General features: G+C 53.4%; 1 protein-coding gene across 1 annotated transcript in view; it reads left to right on the forward strand.

Moving 5' to 3' along the window:
* The window catches only part of Rasgrf1 (Ras protein specific guanine nucleotide releasing factor 1), a 99,704-nt gene that overhangs the window by 7,152 nt on the left and 75,316 nt on the right, over window positions 1-17,236 (forward strand). Inside the window, exons 2-3 of the mRNA XM_004644463.3 lie at window positions 9,346-9,452; window positions 14,950-15,097. Of these exons, the coding sequence (XP_004644520.1) occupies window positions 9,346-9,452; window positions 14,950-15,097 (255 nt within the window). The remainder of the gene's footprint in view (window positions 1-9,345; window positions 9,453-14,949; window positions 15,098-17,236) is intronic.

Below are 17,236 nucleotides of genomic sequence, written 5' to 3' on the forward strand. Positions count from 1 at the left end.
ATATGGGGCACTCCCTGCCTTTTGCATAAATGAGTGAGAGTCCCAGTGTCCTAGGAGCTCGAGTAAGCAAATGTTGTTGGCAGATATAGCAGCTGCCTTTAGTGAGGACCACATCCAGGAGACTGGAGAATGGGCTCTAGGGAAGAGCCTGGTGGCTGGACTGTGCAGTGAGGTAGAGAACAGGTGTCAGCCAGAACTCTGCCACTGCCATGGCTGTGCTTGCCTTGGGGTTAGGGTTGGTGGTGTATCCTGCAATCAGCACCTAGGAGGTGCAGGAGGGCCATACACTTTGCACCTAGCCACAACTCTTTCCAGGTTCCCCTGCTTCTCCTGGACAGCGTCTATCCAGTGCATGCCCAGATGTGAGCATGCACTCAGGGTCGATATGGGGATTGTCACTTCCTCTGAAAACCAGCACTTCTGATGTGGAGAGCTGATGGACTGCCCTTTCTATGGCTGTATAGTGTTATGTGGATGTGCTCTAGGTTTTTACAGTTTTGAGGGATACTTGAGTAACTTAACACCTTTTGCTGTTGAAAGCAAAGATATAATTAATAAATATCTATATTGATGAGCCATTCCTGACTGAGCACATACATGTTATGTTCCAGCTGCTGTTTGAGCCTTCTCTTACAAATGGGGCAGTTGGTAGGTGAACAATGGGCAGACAGGCTGAGGCACAGGGACGGTGAAAAGATGTTTGCTTAGGACTGGGTGAGGGTGGCAGCCCCAAGGCCATCTCCCCCCGGGCCACTTGCAGTGCCTCAGTCACACAAGGTCAGCAGTAGAAGTTTGGTGGCTACAAAGATGGAGCCTTGGCCTCAGAAGCAGCACGTTCAACACTGGGGTGTGTGTGTGTGTGTGTGTGTGTGTGTGTGTGTGTGTGTGAGTGTGTGTGACGGAAATTTGGACAAAGGGCCTTCTCACTGAGCTGCCTTCCCAGGCCCCCTTTTTTGAGTCAACCTCTCCATAAATTGCTCAGCCTATGCTCAAATTTACCACCCTGCTTCAGCCTCCTGAAGTACTGGAATCCCAGGTGTGTGCCACCACGCCCATCTCAAGGCTGGCTCTGAGGAGCTGCAGCAGCCCTTCAGGGCTCTGGCTTTGCAGTTACTCCCCTGCCCCTGCCTCCCTGTGGCCAGCAGGGGCTGCACAGGTCCTTCCCTGTTGTAGGTTGGGCTGCAGGCCACCAGAGACCAGAGTCTTATACTGGACCTGGGACTGCCACTCAGTCTGGCAGAGGCCTTGGGGCCTGAGCAAGGACCTGAGAACTTGGAGGCAGGCGGGGAGCAAGGAGCCAGCAAGAGCCAGCAGCAGGCTTGGGCACAGGTTGCCTCTGCCCCTGGCACTGCCATACTGAGAGGCCAGGGCCAGACATCCTGTCTGGTTTGGGAACCAGGAACCCAGAGAAGCTGCATCCATATTTAGGAAGGCCCTGAAATCCACATTGTGTTCCCAGGGGAGCTCCTAGCACCAAGGCAAGAGCCGTGTGGATTGGTAGGTGCTGCCTGGAACCAGGAGTGCCAGGAGGCTGGGTAGGAGTGGTGCTGTGCAGCTCAGGAGCCAGGCAGGGGCTCCCTGGAGCCCTGACCATGGGAACAGAGGACACAGGGAGCCCAGGAGCCCTTTCTCCCCTTTGGAGAGAAGAGAGGCAATGAGAAGAACTCCAAGCCAGGACACATGCACATGCACACATGCACATGCAGACACATGCGTGTGCAGGGCTGTCTGGAGCACAGCATCACATATATGGGGACAGTGAACAGCTGACTGAGGCCCAGGCCACAAAGCCTGACCCTGACAGACAGGGCCACAGAGTGGATCCTGGTTCAGATGGCAGTGACCAGGGTGACAGTGCCTGCCCTCTCGGAAGTATAGTGGGTCTGAATTCTGAGACCCAGGCTGGACAAAGGTGGCACAGTGGGTGTGGGAGTTGCAGCCATGAACAGGGAAGGCCTAGAGTCCAGAGAGTACAAAGAGAGGGGCATATGGGGTGTAGCAGCCAGGGGACACTGACCCTCAGTGTGCGTGGGTCTCGAAACCACTGAAGCACTCTGGGCCAGCCCTCTAGGCCTCATCCTCAGGACAGCAGCCAACCCATGCAGTGTGTGTGTGTGCGCGCAAGTGTGGATGCACACATATGTGTTTTCTAGTAGTTCATAATGAGGAGGCCAAGCAGACCCACTATGTGACCTTGTGAAGGGTTTGATGGTTTAGAAAGCATCCCTGTGCCCCTTCATGAGCCTGGAATATCTGCATAATCTGTCTGAACTACATATAAGATGGTTTTGTTTTTTGGCTTTTTGGTTTTGATTTTTGTGTTTTTTTTTGTTTTGGGTTTTTTTTTGTATTTTAGGGAAGGGTCTACAGGGTGTTCAGGTTCTCACTGCTAGATAGATTGGACTCATAGTGATCTGCCTGTTCACAGCCTCCCAAGAACTGGGATTACAGGCGTGCGCCACCACGCCCAGTCTCAATTGCTGTCTCAGTGGGCCCAGGGGGCAGTGCCTGCATGGCAGGCCTAAGGATCGAACCTGGCCCCTGCACCTTCTTGCAGGTGCTATAATCTGCTGAGCTATTTGGCTGACCCTGTAAGATGGTTTTGTGAATGAGGAAACTCCACAGCAGCACCATAACCCTAACACTGTATGCAGCCTAAGCCTGAGGTCCTTATACCCTAACACAAACTGCACCCTGGGCCTGAACACACTTCCTAGACTGTGTCTCACAGAGGACCAGTAGATCTTTCTGCAAACCGGAAATGCAAGGGCCCCTGCTGGAGTAAGTTCCATGAGCCACTCCTTGCCCTCCTCATCAGATGGTCAGAATCTCTTGTGTAAAGCCTTCCCAGTGGGGGCCAGTGTAGCCCAGGATGGCTCTGCAGTGTTTGATGTTTTCAGGTGGGGTCTTTCCTTGGAAAGGAGCAGGAGCCCACTCGTGTTCCAGAACAGCCCCACAGAAGGAGGCTCTGGAGTAACAGCAGTGCTGACCTGTGGAGCCAAGTGGGAAATCCGTCTCTGAAGCCCAGACCTGTGGCATCTCAGCCCCAGGCTCCCTGCTGTGTGCTGGGCTCAGCATCTGGACTCTGCCTCTCAAGGTGCTCTGGCCTGGGGCGTGGAGCTCAGTGCACAGCTTGTATCCTGCTCTCTTGTCACCTCTGCAGCTTCCTGCATCCCCAGCTGGGTGACTCCAGGGATATTTCGAGGCTGCACTGGGTCCTTGCCTGCAGGGATGTGGGTCTCAGAGGGCACAAAGCTAAGGGAGACAAATGTCAACTCTCAGGGTCCTCCCAGAGTCTGCACACTGGATGCCAGCAGAACCAGCTGGGCTTTCAGAGTTATCGGATACCCCAACTCATTTTCACAGCTCTGGAGAGGGTCCTAAATGCTTGTTCCCTGATGTCATAGATGTGCAGGCTGGAGGGAGTTGTGGTAGCAGGAAAAACAGGCATGCAGAAGGTGGTTGTGAGGGATGGGACGGGACTGTGGAAGAGCGGGCAGCTTTGCCAGGAAGGAGGCTGCAGCTCCTGAAGGATGTGGCCCAGCTTCTGCCAGAAAACTATCCTTTGGGTGTTTGTTTGTTTGTTTTGGAAGTCTTGCTATGAAGTTTAGTCTGCCTTTGAACTCGCTGTGTATCCCAGGCGGACTGCACTTACAGCAGCCTTCCTGCCTCAGCTTCCAAATGCTGGGATTACAAGCATGCACCACCACTCCTGCTGCTCACCATTATTAATACCAGTCATATGTGGCTGGCCCAGGGCCGTTACCACTCTGCCAATGCCAGAGAGGAGCCCAAAGGTCAGGGGCTGGAGGCGGTTGGGGGCTGGAGGTGGTCAGGGGCCCAAGGCTGCCAGAGCCCTTAGCCTTGAGTGTAGCCAGCCAGCTTTCCTTGATGTCGCCCAGTTTTGTTCCACCCTGTGCTGGCTCACTGCAGCCAGGTGAGCTGGAGCTCCTCTGCCTAGACAAGTGGACCGCTGGCCACTCCCTGCCTGGCAGCAGGGTCATCATTCATTCTGTGCTCAGCACCTGGACTGCAGGCAGAAGCTAGGTGGAGAGAGGCAGGAGGTAGAGGTTAAGTGGTCCCTCATGTCCAGTGTCTTGAGTGGGGGAGTTTCTGTTGACCCTGCCCAGGCACTGTGGGAACCCAAGCTCAGTTGGCCGAAGAGGGGACATCGATCCAGCCAGACCGACCTTCATGGAAGGAAGGGGGTGGGTAGCAGAGGCCTGAGGCACAAGTAGAGAGAGAAAGGGTAGAAACAAACCATAAAGAAAGGAGGACAAACAGGAAGTAGAGGCAGAGAGAAAGAAAGAATACACAAGACCTTCCCAGGCCAGTGAACCAGGAGGCAGGCTTGTTCTAGAGCTGCGCCTCCCTGTAGCACACGGGGCCTTACCTGGGTCCTCACCCAGCTACAGCCCTGCACACACCGGGCTCTGCTCCTTGTGAAGAGCTTCCTGTGTCTTCCGAGGGTACCATCTGAAGCTGCAGCAGCCCTCCAGAATGGCTCCAGGTGAAGACAGTGAGCTCTGAGTGCCATAGGAAGGCACAGCCGGGGCTCTGGACAGCCCAAGCCAGCCAGGTCCCTAAGACATGGGTGTTTCAGACCCTTAGTGCTTTGCAGCTGCTTTCTTTGATGTTGCCCAAGACTTTGCCCCATAGTTATGTAATGAATCCAGGTCTAGTAGTTGATCAATTTTGTTCAAAGTACCCGCACTTTGAATTAGGCTCAGCCTTGCTGTCCAGCCCAGGAGAACAATGTTACAAAGGAATTGCAGTGAAGGAGTAGAATAAAGTGCCCGTTAGTGGCCAGACATCCCTGTTAACTTAGCCAGGCCTCCCGCGCCCATGAGAGGAAAGAGTCTTTTCTGTGCCTGCTGTGTGAGGGAGAAGCTGAAATGGGAGGCATGCAGGTGGCCAGGGGCTACACAGGCAGCACAGGGCCTTTCCATAGTGTAGCACCTCAGCTGTCACCCTAAGCCATGCTACAGAGCTGCCCCTCTTCCTCTCCTGTCAATTAAGGATACTTCTTTACCTCCAGGGGAATTTTGCCTCCTGATGTTCTTCCACCTTTCCAACTCTGCACTGAAGTGAAGGCTAACGGAGCTCATACCCCTCCTGGATCTGCTGGTTACACTCTGACTGGCTCATCACTCCCAGGGAGGGTTGGGTGGGCTGTGGGGTCCTGGCTCAGCTGGGTCCCAGAGCTGGGTGGTTCTGGCCCTGAGAGCTTTCTGTGTTTTCCATCTCCGAAGTCCTGGAAAGTCAATGGGACACCAAGCCTAGCCCAGACCCAGCCTTCCACCCGGAGAGGCAGGAAGCTGGTGGGACCCAGCCTACTGGAGGCCAGGTGCCCAGGCATTGATCCAGCCAGGGACCAGCACTGGGCACCCCTGCCTGGGCTGTAAAACTCTTAGAACATTTTGTGATGGCTCAAATTTCCCAGAGTAAACTGTCAGCCTGAGACATCAAAGGCTTAGCAAGAAGCAGTGGGAGTCCTTTCCCTGTTCCCTTTCCCTCAAACATTGCCTTAAAACCCTATGGCATCCATAACAATAACCTTTGCTTTCACACACTTCACCAAAAGATTTCTTTTTCTCTCAGACTAACCTCAGTCTGCTTTCCCTGTCCCAGTTGCCCAATCCTGATGAAAGAATATCACTTAGCATAGTGAGAAAGAATTTGGCTGTCCTGAGTGTCTGTCACCCCCAGGCCTGGCTTACTTGGAGGGAACCCTGCCTTGGTTTAAAAACCACTGGTGGCCCCACATGCCATCAATCAAAGGGGTGAACTCAAGGTCCTCCCCTCCTCCCAGGCCACACCTGCAGCTGGAGAGGTCTTCACAGTGTAATTAATGTTAGCAAGGGGCAGTGGAGGCTGCTGCTTCCTGGGTCCTTGTGGAGACTGCAGGACCTTGGGATGCAGCAGTTCCTTTGCACCTGCTCATTTCCTCCTTCTACCAGCTGTTACCATCTGTTCTGCACCAGGCAGTCCCAGGCCCATGAGTCTGCCAGGCAGGAGAGGGCTTGGAGAGAAGGACAGGGTGGGTGTGCAGACCTCTGCCCCAGCCCTGGATGGTATGGGAAGTACCACACTCACACCGATCACCCTGCCACACTGAGGCTGCAGCTCATTGGCTACCCTGTCAGAGAAAAGGTGAGAGCTCACCTGGAGGGCACATCAGGGTGGCAGGCCCAGAAACTGCCTTGTCCAGCCAGAAAGTCAGGACACATTCTTACTCATTCATCTCTGATAGTTACTCAAGATAGAAGCTATATCAGTAATAGATGGCAGATAGATAGATAGATAGATAGATAGATAGATAGATAGATAGATAGGGCAAGATAGATAGATGATAAAGGGAGAGATGGTGGTAGATGATAATAGATACAGATGGTAGATGACAGATGGGCACATATGTGCACACGTGTATCTGGCCATGTATCATGGAGATCACAGAACAGATGACAGGAGGCATGGACTCACCTGCCCCAAGCCACCCTTGGGCCACCACAGAAATTTGGCCCTGGGCTTTCCCTACCCAGGAGCATCAGCCTGCTGACTCGGAAGCTTGTTTGTAACCATGAGGACAGCAGCAGGAGGCACACAAGGGCAAGAGCCCCCAAGGGCCCCAGGCTGGGGGTCCTAAGCCCTACTCCCAAGGATGCCCCATGCCACTTCCTCCAGGCCTTGGCCCTCTGTGGCATGGGGCGCACATCTCTACCTGCATCGGGGTCCTCCTCCCTCCTACTGACCACACCTGGGTGTAGCAGGCATATCCAGGCACAGAAGTCAGCTGCCTGCCCTTGCAGACACACCACTGACCAGTGTTTGGTTCTTCTGCACATAGGTCTGTGAGCCAGGTGTTTCCTTTTCCTTAGCACCTCATCCTCTACCCCGTACATATAGGCTTAGTCTGTGTTGTGCCCCCCATCTGTCTCCGCATCCATCCCTGTCTCTACTGATTCCTATGTGTGCTGGTCTCTGCTGGACAGCCCAGAGTCAGAATCCTTGATGACTCAGAAGCACTAGTGTCAGTGGTCCCCCCCCCCCCGGATGCTGCTGGCTGTGTGAGCCAGGTGCTGGGGAATGGCTGCCATGTGAGAGGACCAGGCCACTCTCTGCTGGGGTCTCGAAAAAGCCAGAACACCCGGGGCAGGAGCAGCTCCAGCTCTGGCTGCAGTTGTGCTATTTCCAGCAGAGGCCCCCAGACAGACCCCACAAAGTCAGGATGTGTGCTCAGCTCCAGCACAGCCTGTCATCTCTACTCCCACCAACTGCCTAGGCCTGCAGATGCTTCAGTGTTACAGGCCCCCATGTGATGAAACAGGAATGGCTCTGCCCACCCTACTGCCAGCAGCTACTTTTTGGCTAAAATGCAGCCTGCCAGTCATTCAGCCCAGGTCTTCAAGGGATGACAGAAGCAGGACACCTGCAGGGATGGTGGTGGCCAGGAGGAAGTGGAGTGGACATGGGGATGGCCTGACCTTTAGCTGTGAGGTGGGAGAGGAGTTAAAGTCTTAGGAGCCCTCCACCCCTCCCCGTGTGGCCTGAGGGGTGGGTGCTGGGTATGGACTCTGTCCTCGCCACCAAAGGACACAGGTGCCTGATTGCCTGGGCTAGCTGACTTCTCTGAGGCCAGGTTCCCATGGCGAGGGTGCAGGAGCTGTAGGAGCTAGTACTTCTCCATCAGAACCTACTGACAGAAGCTTCCCCAGAGAGGCCTGAGCCACACGAAGCCCTGCCCTCTGCAGCCTAGGTGGAGAGGCTGCTCCTGCCTCCTACCCAGAGCCCCCATCCTGCCCAGAGCCTCTCTGTGCCTTGTGTCGAAGTCAGGGTTGGGTCTCTCCCCCTGCACCCCTGGAGTTTGTCTCCCTGCTTCTCTCACCTGTGCTCCCAGTGTGGGCCTGCAGCTGGAGGAGAAGATCCTTGTCCAGGAAGCTGTGTGGTCCTGCCACCTTGCTGTCCAGCTGTGTGGCCTCGAGCAAGTAGCACAGTTACTTCAGGATCCATGCCTGAAAATCAGATAATGCCTGCACCACAGGGTGGGTTGGGAGAAAGTATCATGCGCCTGTCACCTCAGGGACAGAGAGGTGCTGGGCAGCACCTGCAGCTGTTTCCACCTGCTTCCCTCCTGGCAGGCAGCAGTACGGGCCCACTGAGTTCAGGTATTTGAGGTTGTAGCTAACATTTCATTCTACAGCCTGTTACCTGTTTCCTAGGAAACAATGAGAGGCACAGTCTTGGCAGTGAGTGTCCCCTCCCCAAACATGTGTGCACATGCTCATGCACACTCTGGCTGCTACCTAGAAGGGCAGTTAACAGAGACGTGTCAGCAGGGGCTTCCAAGAGCATGATGCCTTGTGCTGCTGCTCCTGCCGGCTGGACTCCAAGGGATAAGGGCAGCACCTTTTGGGCACAATTCCACTCAGCTTAGCCCTAGTCAGCCTCTCTGGGTCCCTCTGGGCCCATGTCTGCACCTGCGCTGCTGGTCCTCTCTCTGTGTCCTCTGCCAGCCCCACCCCAGCTGTCTCTAGCTCAGTGGACCCCAGCCTGTGACACCCCAGAGCCCAAGGCATTGTTCTTGATGCTCCCACTCCAGCTGGCTCCCTGCAGTTGGCCCCGACTCTTCCTGTGCCAGCTGCCCTGAATGGACCAGGTGCACACAGCATCCCTGGCCTCCAACCAATGAGAGTCCAATAGAGCCTGTCCTCTGGGAAGCCCCCCCCCCCCGATTTCTCTGGTTAGGTCTGTGAGCCCTGTGGCTCATTTTCTTAGCACTTCCATGTACAGATCACACCACATTATTGCAAACACATTCACGTGCTCGCTAAGTGCCAGGCACTGCACAAACATCCACATGGGCACCTAATTGCATGCCATACTGCTCTGCCCGACAGCCCGGGCAGCCTCACTTTCTGTTGGTCACCTGCACCCAGCACAGAGGCTCTGGGGCTGTGTCTGCTCTGGTCAGCTCTGGCAGAGCACATCCTTGGGTTTTGAGGAATGGTTGGACAATGCTGCGTTGAATTGCTGTCCCTGGCAGGGAGGTTTCTCCAAGTGCTCTCCCTGCCTTCCTTCTAGCCTGTCTGGTGGTTTAAGACCATCTTTTTTGTAATTTGTTGGCAAATAGAGCTTTGTGATTTTCCTTCCTTGTTACATCCTAAGCATAGGTTTTGTTACGTTGTGCAAAAGCCTTTTCAACAGAGTGTGTGAAACCGTTAACTAGAACAGCATTCTGGTGATCACTGCCAGCTCCTGTGGGCTAGCAGACAGCTGGATTGACAGTGGGTGCCACCAGCCGCTGCTGGGACCCTGTAACTAGCTGTCATCTTCTCCTCCCTGCAGCATTACTTTACAGTGAACTTCACCCACGAGAACCAGAAAGCTTTGGAGCTGAGGACAGAGGATGCAAAGGACTGTGACGAGTGGGTGGCAGCCATCGCCCATGCCAGGTATGTCCCAGTCTGCTGGCCCCGCAGGGAGGCTGACTCAGGAAAGTGTGTGTCCCAGAAGCATCCAGGTTGTGCCTCTCCACAGCCAGGGAACACGAAGCATCAGGGGCAGCCTCGCAGCTCCCCTGTCTGGGTTACTTTTCGCTCATTGCTGAGTAGAATATCTGACATCCAGAATTAGGAAAGGTTTATATAGCTCATAGTTTGTGGAGGTTTCAACCCATACTCAGCTGGCTCCAAGGCAAAGTGGCACATGGCAGAGGGCAGCAGTTCACAGAGGTAGAAAACAGCAAAAGCAGCAAGAGTGCAAGGGAGGCACAGAAAGAGCGAGTCTCGTTCCCTCCCTCCTAGTGTATGCAGGCTGCCTGCCCAGGGCAGGTGTGGCACTCACACTTGTAATTCCAGCATTGGACTGTAGATTGACAGAAAACTCTAGAAGCCCACCCATTGACTGCTTGAGGCTTTGGGGGGACATCTAAACACCAACCATAGAACCCCATACTGCTCCAGCCCCACTCATGTGTTGCATGGCCAGGAACAAGTCCTATGTTCCCTTTAGACCTTAGTTTTCTCACCGAACACTGACATTCCCCATACCTCTCTGAGCTTTGACCTGTACCTCCCTTCCCCACAGCAGTCCATGCCCCTCTGGAGGGAGACTCCTGCCAGGTGGGGAGAAAGGTGCTAGAGGGAAAAGGGGCCCAATGCTAGACCACGTCCTTCCTGGGATCTGGGCAGGATGTGTTTGTGAGCTAGGATGCAGGCCCAGGACTAACAGTACCAGGCAGAGCTGAGCACTGTCATGAGCAGCAGGACCCAGACTCATCCTCTGAGCAGACGGTGCTGCTGTGTCTGCCTTTCCATGAAACGTTTGCTCCAGAGGGTGAGGACCATGTACAGTAGTCTTCTTTGCATTCCCAGGGACTTTGATAAGAGTAGAGAAAAGTCGCTCAGCAAATAGGAGTGGAGGAGTACAAAGATGAACAGATGGATGGATGGATGGATGGATGGATGGATGGATGGATGGATGGATAGAGGATGGATGCAAGGCTAGGTGTTGAGTTTACACATGAATGATGGGGGAGAAGAGAAGATGGATAAATCAATGGATGAGTGTTCAAAGTGTAGGTGGAAGATGGCTGTCTGTCTGGCTGGCTGGCTGGCTCGATCCATCAATCAGTTGAATTCTTGTCCCTTCCTTAACCCTTGAATCAGACCAGTTGACCAGAACATCTTATTATGACCATAGCAGTGACCCTTCCCTAAGAGCTACTTCTGTTCTCCAGGTGTATCCCATCTTAGCTGTAGAAACTTAGCAGAGGCAGAGTAGCTCCCAGGTATTTTCCCAGAGATATCACAGTCTGGTCAGGAAGACATTAGGCACATGTGTTCTGGGGTGCCTAGGCTGTGCTAAATACAAAGCATACAAGGGAGACAAACACAGAAAGAGACATTATTTCCATCTTCATGGAAATGGAATTTGGAGAAGGTTAAAAAAAAAAGAGGGTAACATCTGGCCTAAGTGGAGGACTGAGGAGCAGATTTAATGGGTTTAACCATTAATAACTATTTGAACCATTTAAAGTAACCATTTCAAAAACATTTCCAAAACCCCTTTTAATTACAACAGTGGTGCAAGAAAGCTAAATCCAGGAATAACAAGGAAGTAAGTTTGGGTGTCAGAAAATATAAGAGGTTGGATAGTCAGCTGGTAAGAGCCTATGATTGATTTGGAAAACCCTGCTGAGAGGTTTAGCCTTTCCTCTGCAGAGAGTGGGGCACCACTAGGCATGTGCACCAGGGGAGTAATAAGGTCAGAGCTGTGATGCAGAATAGAAATTGCTCAAAAATGCAAAGATCATCTTACTATGAAGATAAAGGACTAAATAAGGAATTTTCTAATGCTAAAGAATGTAATTCATTATGAAGCTATGTACACAAGGATAATTAAATAGAATACTATATCTTTTTCTAATTCCAGAAAAGATGGTTACAAAGATCAATTTATTTTAAAAATAAAGTTGTCAAAAATCTAAATAAAAAAAAGAATAGAAATTGCTGCAGCTGTACAGGGTTGGATTGAGTGAAGAACCAAATTCAGAGGGAGCAACTGGACCACAATCTCCCTGGCATCAAATGCTGTAGAACCAATAACAGGGTTACTCTGAAGGTCAAAACATCTTATGTGAAGGTTGAATGATATTATGTACATGGAGGAATTTTTTTAAATATTGAAGTGTCATGGAATTGTAGTTTGTTATGCAATCTTATAACCAGGGCTACATTGATTTAGAAATTAATACAAACATTTTCAAGAGGCAGTAAAACTCCAAAACCTATATGATAGAATAGTTAAATCACGAAGACTAGAAACAATAAATGTTGGAGAGGGGCTGGAACTACCTTAAGTATTGCAAGGTGCAAAATAGCACAACCAGAAACATTGTTAGGCAGTTGCTTAAAAAGTTAAACATATATCAGCTCAGTCACCCAGCAATTGCTCTTCTTGTGTTTATATAAGAGAAATGAAAAATGCCCACAAAGAGTTTCATATGCAAATGCCACTAACAGCTTTATGCACAGTAGACCAAAGGCTAGACATAGCCAGTGTCTATCAGTGGGCAAAAATATAAGTCAACCTCTGTACTTCATGCAGTGGAATAATGCTGACCAATAAGAAGGATAGGCTAACATTACATGCAGGAAGATGGATGTATTCCAAAATCAGTACACAGAGTGAATCTAGGAAGACAGTGCATGCTATGAGAGTTCAGCTATATAGTTTTAGAACAGGCACAACTGGCCAGGAGTGACAGCTCAGAGTGGGTACTGGGTCTGGAGTGGCTGGACCGCAAGAGGACCTCTTGGAGTGCTGGGAAAGCCCTGTCTTGGTCAGGGTTGATGCATTGGCCACAGTTGATTGGACCATATGTTTAAGATTTGTCTTTCCATAAGATGTGCATTAAACCTTAACTTTTAACAATGAATAATATATATTTCAAAGAGAACATTTTATTTTCTCCTGGTGTATAACAGATTACACAAGCCAGTCATCTTGAAGCAACATCTCTTATCCCAAAGTCCCGTGGGGCTGCTGTCTGGGGTCAGCTGAGGTTTCTGCCCAGGTATCCCAAGGCTGGTCAGGAGGTGTAGGACTGCCCTGTGGACATGTCATCCCAGGCTGCTTCCTGTGTTGGGCAGGATCCAGCCAGGGAGGATGTGGGACTGGCTGTCCACTCCCTTGACGCTCGCCCATGCGCCTTCCACGTAGGCACCTTCTGCCTGAGCCGGCAGCTCCCCACCCCAGACAGCTGCACTGGCACAGAGAGCCTGTTCATGTCCAGACTACCTTCCTGTCACCACACCAGCACCACCTGGCACAGGAGCAGAGCCTGAGCACAAGCAGGCACTCAAGGCGGGTGTGCCGCAGGGGACACCTTGGGGCTGCCCTGAATCTGCCCACCTTAGAGAGGGGCCTGCAGTCACAACAGACCAGACAGTGTGATCTGTATACCATGGCCACCCAGCCCCAGGCCCAGGGACATTTCCCACCTGGCCACGTCTGCAGCACTGGCCTCTACATCAGAGCAGCCCTCTGACTCCGTGTGTCTCCCCTGCTTCACCCCAACCTAGAGAGCACCTCCGTCCCCATGGGGCTCTCGTGGACTCACTCACAGGCCTCTGGGCCTGGCTCCCAGTGAACACTGCTGACTCCATGTCAGGAGGTGCCCACACAGCAGGCATCTGCCTTCCCAGGGCATGCAGGGAGGAGGGCTCAGCTTCTGCCCTCCACCCATGCGCTCAGCCTCCTGGAACCAGGTGCCAGCGGTCAGCAGGCTTCGGGCTTTGCTTGCCAGAGCCTGGGATAGGAGCCAGCCCACCTCTCAGAGGGTCTCCTGTGGAGCAAGGCACATAATGATCACAAACAGGGGAACATTAGTCACTTCTCTGGGGTACACATCACCCAGCCCAGTGGGGCTGGCTTTGGGGAAGACACCCTCCCTGGAGCAGCTGCTCAGGACTGGGGGGCATGAGGAGCTGTGGCCTCTGCCTGCAGCCTCCCATACCAAGTGTGACCTGAGCCAGTGGAGGGCAACCCAACATGAGCTGCTTTCGCAGACACTGTGTGTGCAGATGTGGCCACTGCACACGGCCAGGCTCAGCCAGCTTTCTCCCACAGCAGCCTCCTGGTGTGGTTACGGCTGCAAGCTGGCAGGAGCATAGCTCACAGCCTGCCTTCCAGCAAGGAGAGCTTGCCCAAACCTGCCACCCAGTTCTCATGGCCAGACCCATTCTGTCTCCCACCTGGACAATGACTGCCTGTTTATTCAGGCAAGTTGCGTCTCATCTTGGCCTCAGTTTTTGCACTTATCGCATGGAGCTGTCGAACTCCATCATCCTTGAGTTGTCTTATGGTCTTGGGTGTGTGGGCTTGTTACTATTTTCAGAAGGGAGGGAGGGAGGGAAAGGGAAGAGGATGGTGGTGATTTAAGGGGCTGATGAGGGAAAGGGAGGGGCTTTGGAGGGGAGGGAAGTAGCCTGGCACCTGTCAGAAGGGTTGGGACACTGCTGTTAGTAAGACCATCCAAGAGGAAGAGGGGCTTTCTCACCAGGTGTGATGCGAGGTGGGCAAGGAAAATCTGGCTCCTTATGCTTTTAACTGAATTTTATTGGATATTCATTTTCATAAGAGAAGTTCATAAAGTCCCATTGTAATCTGATAGTGCTGCTGTCCAAGGACACTCTCTCACAGCATGTTATCTGCTTTTGGAGGTGGGTGGCAGGCAAGATGGGAGATTTGTGCTCTTGCCAGTTCCCCCAGGCCCCTGCTGGGTCCCTGCTCTGCCCTAGCTCCAGCTGGCCCACACCTGCACCACACCTGTCCCTTGCTCCCGCCCCAGGGTGCAGCCTCCTGCCCTGGCCACAGGCCTTTCCCACCACAGCCTTCTGGGTTCTTGGCTCCAGCCTGGGGTTATGAGGAGGCTGCCCTTGCCTCATCTTGCTGAAGTGTCACAGATAAGGAGGAAGGAGGCAAGCTGCAGACAGAAAGTCTACCCAGGCAAAGTCTAGAGTCAAGGGCGCCTGTGCCTGTGTGTATGCATGTGTGTGCAAGAAAGCAAAAGAAGCTGGGTATGGTGGCACACACCTGTAATCCCAGGACTCGGGTTTCTGAGCAGGAAGGATTGTTGTAAGTTCAAGGTCAGCCTGGGCTACAAAGTAAGCTCAAGTCTAGCCTGAACTACATAGTGAAACCCTGTCTCAAAAAAGACAGACAGACAGACAGACAGACAGACAGACAGACAGACAGACAGACAGACAGGACAGGACAGGACAGGACAAGACAGGACAGAAAAGGAAGCAAAAAACAGAAGTGTGAGCCAGAACAGTGGAGGGGGAGGGCAGTGTGAGCTGTGGGCTTGGGACAGCTAACAGGATCCAGGGCTGCGAGGCAGCGTCTGGGCCGCATGTCCATGTGTCCCCCACCCCACCCCCGCAGCTACCGTACCCTGGCCACGGAGCACGAGGCACTGATGCAGAAGTACCTGCACCTCCTACAGATCGTGGAGACAGAAAAGACGGTGGCCAAGCAGCTGCGGCAGCAGATTGAAGATGGGGAGGTCGAGATTGAGCGGCTAAAGGCAGAGGTGACTGGGACTGGGGGCTTTGAACTGGGGATGAGGTCTGCGCTTGGGCCAGTTCAGGCCACCCTGGTATCCGGCCGGGCAGGGCACCATTGTGGCCGCTTTCCTGCGCTGCTGTGAGAGCAGCTCCTGCAGAGGTCAGTGGGCAGCAGCATCCCTCCCCGCACACACTTGGGCCTCCTAGGTCAGGATCTTCACAGCCACAGCACCGCAGGTGGGAGCAATGAATGTCTGCCCCTCGGTGTCTTTCCGGTCTCCACCTACCAGAGTTCATGGTGGGAAGGTCTGATGTCTCTCTCCCCCTACTCCACACAAGCTCAAAATAATCTGGACATATCACACAGGGACACAAGCTGAGCCAAAGAGGGGATAGTACCAGCATGGACTCCTGGGATCCATCAGTTGTAAGAATTGCAGGGTTCTGGGCACAAGGACAATGCAAGGCCATTCAGGGTTGGGGATATCTGCTTCCCTTTTCCTATCCTGCTGTCCCCACCCAGCTCCAGCCTCCAGCCTCCTCTGATGACCTTGTAGGACCTCTCAGCCCCAGATTGCATGGGCAGGAAGGACAGCGACGCAGCTGGGACAGCGCAGCTGGGACAGCGACGCCATCACATCCTGCATCACGCACCCCTGGGCAGGGTACCTGCTGTGCCTACACGGAGGTCCCATGGAGGGTGGGATGTGCAGCTTCCCAGCTGCCTGGGCAGAGGGTACCCAAGAATTCCACCTGCAGGTCACTGGCAGGATGGCATGGGTTCCCCGGAGAGCTGCATGGCCCTTCAGCCCCACTTGAAACAGCTCAAAGGAGATTAACAAGGAGCACAAGCACCAGGCGCAGGGCTTTCTGTGCAGGGAACTTCACACCAACAAACCTGTGCTGCCTGAGTGCCAGGCATCCAAAACGACATCATCCTCGCCCTGCAGCAAAGCTCTGAACTCAAGGCAGCATCAGATTCGGCATCTCTCCCCAAAGGTGTCTGACATCCTCCTGCAGGTCTCCAAATCACCCTGACAGTATCAGTCGCCACATCTCACAGGGGAGGAGAGAGCCCAAGTCGCCTGCCCAACGCATGTGGCACAGGGCTGGCACCCAGGTCTCCTGCCCACTCAGCCATCTTCCCACCCAAGTCCAGGCCACTATTGAGCCTTTTTGCACAGGTTGGAGCTCCTTCTCATCCCCACATTTGCTCTGGAGAAATCCTGCCAAGTGCAAGTGCCAGAATGTGCTCTGCCAGCTCCCCACAGACTCAGTGAGCAAAGCTATGCTACAGCCAGCTGGGCGTCCTGTGCCATCCACTGGTCAGGCAAGAAACTCTTGATGACAGGGCAGTGTCCATTGTCACTCTTTCCCTTTCCCTAGGAAGAGCAGGTGCTCCCTATGGGCTTGTGGGATTCAGGCTCTCAGGTAGGTGTACCAAGAAGCAGAAGTTCCTACCTCTGGGTCTAGAGGTGGCAGAGTGTGGCATGCGCCCAGGTCACACAGGCAGGTAGTGTGGGCTTGCCTTAAAAGGCCTGGAGATTTTGGGCCAGAGAAGGGGCACAGTACAAGTAGTCTCTCTTTTCCCCACAGGCACACATGGCACACACATACATGCACGTGTGCATGTGCGTACACACACACACACACACACACACACACACACCCTGCAGGCCAAGGGCCCCTGTTCTCTAGGGAGGCAGGACAAGAAAATCTCATCCTGAGAAGAAACCATCAGCAATACAGGAAGTACAAGAGGCAGGCAGGTAAGCAGCAACCCCAGTGACACACAGACTGAGGTCTCAGTATCAGAGTGAGAGGGACCTGAGGACACTGAGGCCTTAGCAAGGAAGGACCTCACTTCAGTGCTGGATCTGCCGTTCAGTTCTGCCAGTGCTTGACTCAGCCCATGACCCATAGGAGACACCCCAGCATGTTGGGAGGGCCAGCATTACCTGAGGGGCCCCAAGCTCTCAAGTCTACCTGGCCCCCAGCCCTGGCCTGATATACCTGAGGGTTTCTGGGGGCTTTGGTTCCTTTGGCCAGCACTCACTTCCCAGCTGTGCTCTCCAAACTCCTCGAGCTGCTTCCCACAACAGCTATATCTCCTCAGGCTTTGCACTCCTGACCCTCAGGTGGTCACACCAAGATCTGTCAGGATA

Source organism: Octodon degus, unplaced genomic scaffold, assembly GCF_000260255.1.
Source record: "Octodon degus isolate 3935 unplaced genomic scaffold, OctDeg1.0 scaffold00199, whole genome shotgun sequence".
NCBI classification, from domain to species: domain Eukaryota; kingdom Metazoa; phylum Chordata; class Mammalia; order Rodentia; family Octodontidae; genus Octodon; species Octodon degus.